Here is a 10,305-nt window from a genome sequence, read left to right as displayed (position 1 = left end):
ATATAAATGTATGATAAAAATCTAGAAATGTTTAATGTACAAAAATTTTAAAAAATAGGAAAATCAACTAACAAACAAACAAAAATAAAAAAAAATATCTTATTAAAATTAGTTAAAAAGAAGGTTTTAAAAAAGAAAAAAAAAACAGTTATTTGTATTCCCTACCCTTATTTTTCTCATCGATGTATTTTCCAGTGAAATGCATCTTTAAGTTTTTAAAATTGGAGTTCTATCAATCGGTAGATTCTCCACATGTTTGTATCATGTCCATTATATGTATACAGTTGTAAATACCAATAAATAAATTATTAAAAAAAAAAGTTTTTAAAAACAAATAGTCAATGATTGTTATAATATCACTTTTATTTATTTTAAAATACATCTAAAATTATTTTTATGTAAATATATTATATTCTGACCGTATCCCCTCCTTGCACATCCGCTGGTCTCGTAGCACTACTTCCTTACAACGTACTGCACCCTGTCCCTTTAAGAATTGTAGCGGCACAGATTTCTTTTAAATATACGCAGTGCACAAGGTATACATTGCTGGGTCTAATCTTTCATTATTTTTATTTTTTTTTTAATTTGAGAATAAAATATGAAATGTATGCCTAATTAAAAACTTCCAGGGATCTGAGAAGAATACAAATAAATAAAAGTAGAAATAATATTAGTAGTGATCATATAATATTAATAATGACAATATTATTAATAGTAATACTACTAACAATAATTATAATAATACTTTTTATTTGCAATTGGATGCTTTGCTGCAAGAATTTGACAAGAGAATTTTATACATTTTCTTTAGTTTCTGATTATTGTGTTAGTTTGTCCTAAATATTTATCTATAATATTATGGAACTTGAACTATATAAAAAAAATAAATGAGAATTGCAGAATTTTCCGAAACTGCGCTATAGAACAATTTTCATTATATGGCTTGTCATCATCATCATATTCTTGCCCCAATTTCTTCAGTTATATTTACTTTTAAATAATATATATTAATTATTTATTCAGCTTTATGTAAATTTAGCTACTGAAGCTTATGATTGGTATCACTAAATATGTATTATTTTCAGGATGTCAGTACCGGCAGGAAGCAGACCTCAATCAACTTCGGTAACTAATATACCGAAACCAAATCAGGTAACAGCTTGATTGTATTTAAAGTGTTTTTAATTTTTTTTTTACTTAAGTAATTAAATATTCATATTTATATATCAATTAAAAATATTTTGCTTCCTCAATTATTTAAAGCCAATGATGACTCGTTCCCCCGACCTCATAAAAATATACAAATATAGATCCAGGTGGGAATTGAACCCTCTACTAACTTTATTTTCACTTTTATTAACTGTTAAAACATTTTCCAAGAGTACTAGTGAATTCTGGTGTAACCTAGTACAAAATTATAAATATTAAGATTTTAAATTTGTTTGTACTTTAAATTTTTAAAAATGTCTTCATGTTTTATTGGTTATAACTTAATATAAAAATTTTATTCAGATCTATGTTTTAATTGAAATGTTCCAAAAAATTGTATGGAACCCTAGCCGGTAGTTTTAGGAAAAACATTTTGGGGTCCAGAAAATTAATGTAAGGGAGAACCTCTTAGCTCCTCTCCTGAGCTTTACAGAGGCTCTCTACTTGTGTCCAACTTGGCCGAATATACCTTCATTGGCAATATTTACTTCCAATGCTTAGCTAAACAATGGCAATGATGTATCGGACGCACAACTTGTTCAATATTGACTTCGGTACTTATATATTTTTTTCTCTTTAGAAGGTTTACATTTTATATTAGGTCCTTCTTTTTAATGTCTTACAAGTTATATTAAATATTGCATAATATTTTTCGATTCATCTTCAGAATAAACTATATTTTCAGTAGTTACATTGTTCTTTTGATTTTTGTCCATAGTTGAATATTTCGTATTAAAGTAAAATATTTCATAATGTACACTACTTAGGTATTTTATAAGTAGTGAAGATGGCAAGTGCAGTAAAAAAAAAAAAAAAAAAACAGAAATAAAAAAAAATTATTTATATTTATTACTTAAATATTTTTTTGTTTATTTGTGTTGTTTTACTGACCGCAACTCCCCCCCCTCCTCACCATCTTCTCCACTTATTAATCTACTGTCAACTTTCTACACCTCATCAAGAATTTTACCTTCACTAACATCTTGGCTGGAATTTCATCCCAAAGTTAGGGTACATTTTGTAATTTTTGGTACATATTGAGCCAGAGTAGACACGATTTTGACCCTAAAATTATTCGTGGAGCACATTAATAAGGAGAATGTCACCCAACCCGCTGTACACCGTGTTCTTGTTGGCCCGATTTCTCTTGACTAGCGGGACGGATTTTAACTTCTGGGTGAATCTTAGTCACTATGTTTAACTTATCCGAGGACAAATACGTAAGAGACTAACCAGCCTCTCTAAAAATATACTTTCTTGTTTTTCCCTCCTATTAAGGAGGATATATGTATAATATATCTATATTTTTTTTAGGTGGGTACAGTGATACTCTATGGGGTACCGATAGTCTCTCTGACAATGGACAACCAGGAGAGGCTCTGCCTTGCCCAGATCTCCAACACCCTCCTCAAGAGCTTCTCTTATAACGAGATCCACAACCGACGTGTAGCGCTGGGGATCACCTGTGTCCAGTGCACGCCCGTTCAGCTGGAGATGCTGAGGAGGGCTGGAGCAATGCCTGTGTCTTCCAGGAGGTGTGGTTAGTGTTATTCCTCTATATGTACCTAATTTAATTATTATTATTATTATTTAGCCATTTCTACATTTAGAAAAGTAATTGTTAAGGGACAGATGTGTTAGAATAAGCTTGCCCTAGCCGTTTTTACTAGTTTCAGAATAAAGTTTGGTAAAGAATGAACTAGTTAATTCTAGGTCCAAATGGATGAAATAAATAAATTTTGTTGGTCTCATAGTCGTCAAGTCGACCTGTCTAAGTCCAAGATTATATTATGGCAATCCACGACTTTCCAACCGACCCTGAGAGGAAAGTAAAAGAGAAATTTGAAACAATTAGGATACCCTTTTTTTATACCAGAAATACACTTTAATTTTGTCATAGAACAATATTCAAATAATTTTAAGAATCGGGATCAGAATATAAATATATATAAATTTACCTTTGTGTCAATTTTTTATTTGTATTTTTAAAATTTCTAATCCCATTAATCTTTTAGTTGAATTTCACACCCGAGTTTTAATCCAACTGTAGCAGATAATTATTGATCCTAGTACTTCTGTCGCATTAACTTGCCTGTCGGTTCGGATGCTCTCCTTGGGTACACCCTTAATTGGAGAAAATACTTGGGAGATGAGTGTGCACATGTGCAAAATATGCAAAACCATTGTTCAAGAAATAATACTTCCATACAAATTACTGTAGATCTGACCCTTCATCGGTTGAAGTGGTATAAGTTTTTAATATTATAGTTCTTAATGATCAAGTTTTTATCATTAAACTAATTCCGTTTAATTATCACGTTTTTTTTTTTTTTCAAATTTTGCGTCGCAAACAACAATGGATTCATCCTTTCTCTACACAAACCTTTTGCTGTTTAGTGAGCTCCCATAAGAACCGATTACAGCAATGTAGTCTCCTTTTTCTGCTTCGAATTTCTCTATATTTAATAGTTGTTATTGATTCTTCCTAGCGATACTTTCACATAGAAGGAGTACCAAATTTATATTATTTTTCTTATCTTTATTAATATTTCGATTCTAAAATATTTATAATAGCTTTAGAAAACAAATATTGCAGGAATGATTACGAGAAGGGAAGCTGAGAGGCTCTGCAAGTCCTTCCTGGGGGACAACTCCCCTCCACGACTTCCTGAGGACTTCGCTTTCGCTGTCCATCACGACTGTGCTTGGGGCTGCAGAGGAGCTTTCTTACCATCTAGGTATTTGTTATTAATGCATACATTGTTAATTAATTAAATAAAAATCTGCTACTAACAAATTATTATTTTATTTTCAGATACAATTCTTCGAGGGCTAAATGCATCAAATGTTCAACCTGCGGGCTCTTCTTTTCCCCGAACAAGTTCATATTCCATTCACACCGAACAGGTCCTGGCGCTAAATATGTTCAACCAGATGCTGCTAATTTTAATTCTTGGCGTCGCCACATGAGGTAAATATTCACACTATAGAATAAAGAAATTTATAGAAATAAAGAAAATGTAAAATATATATATTCTAATAATATAAATAGGAATTCAGCTTATTGGGTTGTGTCAATGTATTTATTTAATGTTGTAAAAAAAGATTCTCGAGTTGTCAAACAGAAGTGTCGAATGACACTCTAGGAAACAAGTTGTACAGTAGCCTGTAGGGAGTAGTAGTAAATAGTAGACATAATATATCACAGTCTCAGTATTTCTCTTCCTTCTGATATGTCAGAATATTATAATAATCTGTATATATAATAATATTATATAATATATAAGAGTATATCTCATTATAATGTAGTCGCATTTCTGTAACTCATGAAGCCGAGGGTGAGCGATGATTATGGATTATGAGATATATTCTTGAAATAAAAACAGCTGACATAAATATAGGAAGTAAATTTATGAGTTTAGAGTTGACGGGTTGATAATTTTCCAAAATAATAATAATAATAAATAAAAGTAGTTTTTTTTAATTTAAAAGTTTAATTATTTTGTCTATATATGATTGGGACTCACGAAGTTGTTCCCTAGAAATATTTCTTTGTTACATTGATCAATATGATAATTCTATCAAACTATTTTTTTATTTTCTTAATAATGGCATTTTCTTTAAGAATTATCTTTGTAAAAAGAAAAAAAATACTTACTACTATCGGCATCCATTAGAGAACAGATAGAAATAAGTAACTTCGAGTAGAAATATACTTACACAGATCAGGGAGTTTGCTAACTGGTTCTGAAAGGTAAATGGCTGCAGGGACCAGCTGCCCACTACTGCAGCATTGTCATAGACACGGTTCAACGGGTCGAAGATGGAGTACCATCGAGGAATTGGCCAACAAGTTTCTTTTCCCAAGGGATGGAGTCGCTCCTAGGGGTGTTCACTTCCATAGGATTTTTTAGATTGGTAATAGAGGCATTAGCTAGAGTCTTCTAAACTTAAATTAAAGTTCTCCTTTCGACATAAATCGTTTATGTTAATCGAATATCACTAAATACTCAATAAAATTAGAAGGCAGTTAAGATATTAATCTTAAAACACAAAAACCTAAGTTTCAATTCCTGCCTTTTACCTAAGGGTATAAATAGATTCTGGTTCCATAACAATGAATAAAAAAGAAATCAGGTGTTTGAGTATAATTTATAAATTAATATATAAGGTATATTGACCAAATAATTCGTTCAGAATTGGTACTTCTTTAGCCTGTACGGTTCGATTCATGGGCAGTTGTAGTCCAGAATTGATTTATTACCGGAGCTATATTATAGCTATGCTATTATCAATTTCGATATGTTAATAGTTAAAATACGTTTTCTATGGCGCAACGGGGATTCATTAACTGCCATATATTTTAATAGTATATCTTCATGGATTCGTGAGTAGAATCGATCAAACGAAAAAAATATAAGCATGTCTAACTGCATTAAAATAATGAAAGATAAATACTTTAGGCCTTCAATACTAAATTTGTATTGTTTGTAGAAGACTTTTCTGCTTCATTATCACAGCTGATTTTTTTTTTAATTTTCAAATCCTCTTTATTGATATATAATTACAATTACAAATATATGATAATACAGAGTATATATACATATAACATACTGACTTTGATCACAGCTGATGTTATCTATCAAGTTTAAATCTGAATGTAAAATAAGAAATTTGCGAGAATATATAACTAATTCATAGTTTTCTAAAAAATAAATAAATAAGACACATAATTGTAGTTGTTGAAGTGAAGGATCTGCTTCTTGTTCTGCAGGCTAAGCGGCAGCCCACCTGAAGAGGTTACTCACGCTTGGGAGGACGTTAAGGCCATGTTCAACGGTGGTACGAGAAAGAGGCTGTTGGGTTCCTCCAAACCGAGGAAGAGGCAGGAGTCTCCTCCAAGAGTTCCGCCGCTGGACTATGTCTGGAAGCCGCTCTACCCAATGTGGCTGCCCCCGGCACCGCTCCTCCTGCCACCAGCGGCTGACAGGTCCGCCTTCAGCCCGGTCTGTCCTGTCCGCGAGCCGAGGGCCGCTTCGGACTCCGAAGAGACGGTGGACATCGAGACCTGTCCAGAAGATGATGTGAAGCCATTCTGGAGTCCTATATCCCAGGTAAGTGCAATAAGTTATTCAATCTCCAATTTTTTGTAATTTGTTAAGTCACTTTCATTACATAAAGCCATCTTGTTTTTCCTATAAACAAGATTCTATCATATTTCTGCAGTCTTCAAATACGTACAGGTAGGAAATTTTATTACTGATTTTATTGATAAATTTTCACATCATAGATTAATTTAATGTTTGAACCAAGTTTATTTTGAGCAATGTTGATCACCGTTATTTAGCATTAACTAACATGAAATGACATGGATAGAAATTAACGCGGATACAACACAATGTTGAGAGTGGCTTACTGAGCAAGGCGGGCTCGACAGATTGGAGGTAATTACACAGGATGGCACAGATTGCCTCCGCGTCCTATCTACCAATCTCATAATTATTGACTCTCTGCATTATTAAACCAACCCTCGAAATCCTCGTGTGGCACGAATCCTAAACCCTAGCCACTGTATATATATCTATTCATCTATAGATATCAGCGTATAATCTATCCGTGAGATAGTAATCTCTTGATATTTTTATTTTTAATTTTACTTTAATTCTGTGTCGGAGGGTTGTTGAATACATACTGGAAGAATCATTTTAGATGTGAAATAACGCCTTCTACAACGATTGGTATGCCAAGTTCTCTAAGTTAAAACAAATAGTTTATTTGACTATTCGGTCTCATCTTATTGGCCAGTTCTATAAAACAAAGATATGATGATGACTTAGAGTTTTAAGGAGAAATTTATTATTATACCGTGTATACATGAGACATTCCTCAACACACTAAGCATTAGATTTGCAAATTTCATTCAAATGCATTTTATTGTTAGCCAAATTTAAATCACTTTATTAGACGTTTAAGATGACTTGTATGAACCCCCTTAGGTTGACACAATTTCTAAGGCTTTCGGGCTCAGAGTTTACGAAAAAATCTATAATAATTTATATCGTACTCCGACTGTCTACCTCAGTATATAAATATGTATGTTATATATAAATAGTAATATGATGCTTTAATTTTCTACTAAATTCGAAGGAGTGTGTTATCGAACAAAAAAAAAAAAGGAAGATTTTATAGTCCTCTCTTCATTTAACTGTTTTGATTATCTTTGTCAAAAATGGATTCAAATTAAATGCCTTTTATTATTGTTTTCATTTCCAATATTTTAAATGATAAAATAAGGGGATAGGAAAAAATATATAATAGCATGGAAGATTTATCTTATGTTTTTCTATGTAGTTTTATTTACTTTTTTATGCTAACGAGACCGATCCCCAAAATGTGCCCTGTTTGTAGTGCCACATGACCGCAGTGGTATCTTTACGAATTCGGCCTGGGGTGTCAACTTTAATTTCTGTGGTAGTCCCACAGAATGAAAACTCCCTCCTCCCCCTCCCAAAAAAAAAAAATTAATTTTCATATACTTTGCAATTTTTCAAGCAACAATTATGCTAAATTGTTTTCATTGATTATTTATGAGGTATTTTCGAAATTAAATACATCCGTTTAGCAATAGTGAAAGTGGTTTTTCCGAATTGGCTATATACTCTAGACATCTTAGGTTCAAAACGTGTATAAAATATAGTAACATTCTTAACGGTTCTATATGTTTTTTTTTTTTGATTGTGCTTAATCAGAAATTTGTGTTTACCTACCTTGAAAATTAGGAAATTATACATTTTTCGAAGGTAAACGTTCTATACGAAATCAAATAAGACAAAATATCCTAATATGGGGTTTATTTTTTCTAAGGGATCAACATTTTTTCCTAGTGAGATAAATAAGTTTATTGAATGTTGGAAAAAGTGTATTGGATCTCATTAAAATTATTTCGACTGAATATATATTGTTGAAGTAATGCGTTTGTTGAGTACTAGTGACAATTTAGCGATGAAGAGTTTCCTTTGCTCTGTACAAGTACCTGAACCAAATTTATGGTTCAGTATTGAGGAAATTGGAAATTACTTATTCATTATTGATTATTTTACAATTTTTTCAACATGGAAGCGTAAAGTATACAAAAGATAAAATATATGCCTTAGTCATATAATTTTCACTTGTATTCCTTGGAATCTCACTCACTTATGTGTAGTAGTTTTTTTGTAACCATATTGAAAAAAAACAAAACAATAATATTCATATCGGTCTCGCGTATTTATGTTTCTTCTTTGAACTATTAATGGTTTGGTAATAATAATAACGTGAACTGTTCAGAGATATTTACAGAATTTTATAATTATCACTACTAATTAATTCGGGATTTAAAACATTCAAAAGGGAGGAGGTGAAATAGATAGCCGACTTAAAACTCATTTCACATATCTTTGAAAAAGCCTCCCTCCAAATCCGTTTTACCTCCTTTCCCTGATCCGAAGAGAAGACGCTTCAAAAGGTTTGGACATACTTATTCCGACCGGGATTTGAGAAGAGAAACCTTCACAGATCCGGCCCTAACCCAAATTACCTTTTCAGTAAAAAGGACTACTTGCGTTTAGCTTTTGCATCCTTCCACGGGGGGCAGATCAGCCTCTTGTATAAGTTACTCCAAAGCAGTTCCCACCCAACTGGGAGGACTCAGCCTTCTTTCCCTACTTCAAAGGTGGCGCTTGCTCTCACAAGAGCTACCTTTTCTATAGCAGAGGAATCGAATCTCCTCTCTGATTGGAATTTGTAGCTACTATCTCAGTCTCAATTTCATTATTAGCATGCTATAAATAATAAACATATAGGCGAACCTTATTCATCTTAGTGAACTCAGATAAATACAAATATTTTTATGTAATTAAAAAAAAAATTATGAAAATAAAATAATCCGTCGCATTCAATGGCAATGAATATCAAATTAATTTCTTTCTTACATGAACAGTACATGGACCTAAAATTTTACATATGTATTTTTAAAAAACGGACAATTTCTAGGCTCAGTACAATTTTTTTTTTTAATCCAAAATCAATTGTAGGACTATTGTTTGTAATTTTTTGGGGCTAAAAGTTCATTCCTTAAGTAAATGTATAAACAAAAATATCTCTTTTATTTAATAACTTAAAAAAAATTTCAAACTAATATACATAAGGTTCATGAGACACAAAAATATAAAATAAAATACACTCCTCAGTAATTCTACTGGGAAATGGATTCTTTTTTTTTTGTCCTACTGTTACTTAATACCCATTAACTTAAAATGTAAGTAAAACATAATGCTGAATCTATCCGTTTATCACTTGCCTTCAAGCTCAAGACCAAAGTTCCAAAGCTTGGTAAAAAAATGAAAACTAACGTCGATATCCACATGCTTGCATGTACCTTTGTCAGCTATTACATTAGAGCTTCATCGTATAAAGGGACAAAAGAAAGATAGGATTATTGAAAGGAAACGTAAATATCTGCAATGTGATAAAAATTCATAGAAATAATACTACTTAACCTATAAATTCTACGTTCATTAAAACATTTTTATCAGAAACTAGTTTATTTAAATATTTAGATATGTAATAATAATAATGTGTCTGGACTGCAGGAGAGCTCCCCATAATCCACAGTGTTGACTCACGGCTAGAGTGTAACAGAAAATAATTATCTGCCCAGCCGGATTTGAAGCCGTGTCCTTGGAGTTAGTAGCATAGTGCTTTACCTCAGTACCACTGCGCTCCTGCAGATAAACAATATCTTTATAAATATATATTTGTGCTATGTTAAATTCAAAATTAACTGCTAAAGTCAATTAACAAAATTTGAAACAATGTATTTACACCAAATCGATAGAATTTTAAAATATACATTATATTTTAAACAAGAGTTAATTATTGAATCCAAAGGATGGGAAAATTTTTTAATAAATTAAAACACAGAAAGCACAAACATTTATCTGTTGCCAGTTCTAAAACAATGCTAATTGAACACAAACGTGTGGAAGCGGCACAAGTGCCCTTTGATTTTTGTTCGAAAACCGACACTCCAAAGGTTGGGAAAATTCTTTAATA

General features: G+C 31.8%; 1 protein-coding gene across 1 annotated transcript in view; it reads left to right on the top strand.

The window, feature by feature from the left end:
- The first annotated feature begins 1,089 nt into the window (after positions 1 to 1,089).
- Positions 1,090 to 10,305, top strand: part of fuss (fussel) — a 38,412-nt gene continuing 29,196 nt past the window's right edge. Inside the window, exons 1-5 of the mRNA XM_024358685.2 lie at positions 1,090 to 1,155; positions 2,527 to 2,752; positions 3,809 to 3,950; positions 4,028 to 4,183; positions 5,987 to 6,326. Of these exons, the coding sequence (XP_024214453.1) occupies positions 1,090 to 1,155; positions 2,527 to 2,752; positions 3,809 to 3,950; positions 4,028 to 4,183; positions 5,987 to 6,326 (930 nt within the window). The remainder of the gene's footprint in view (positions 1,156 to 2,526; positions 2,753 to 3,808; positions 3,951 to 4,027; positions 4,184 to 5,986; positions 6,327 to 10,305) is intronic.

This window comes from Halyomorpha halys, unplaced genomic scaffold (genome assembly GCF_000696795.3).
Source record: "Halyomorpha halys isolate HHAL.00 unplaced genomic scaffold, Hhal_1.1 Scaffold51.1, whole genome shotgun sequence".
Classification (NCBI taxonomy): domain Eukaryota; kingdom Metazoa; phylum Arthropoda; class Insecta; order Hemiptera; family Pentatomidae; genus Halyomorpha; species Halyomorpha halys.
This window is presented reverse-complemented; position numbering and strand designations above follow the sequence as displayed.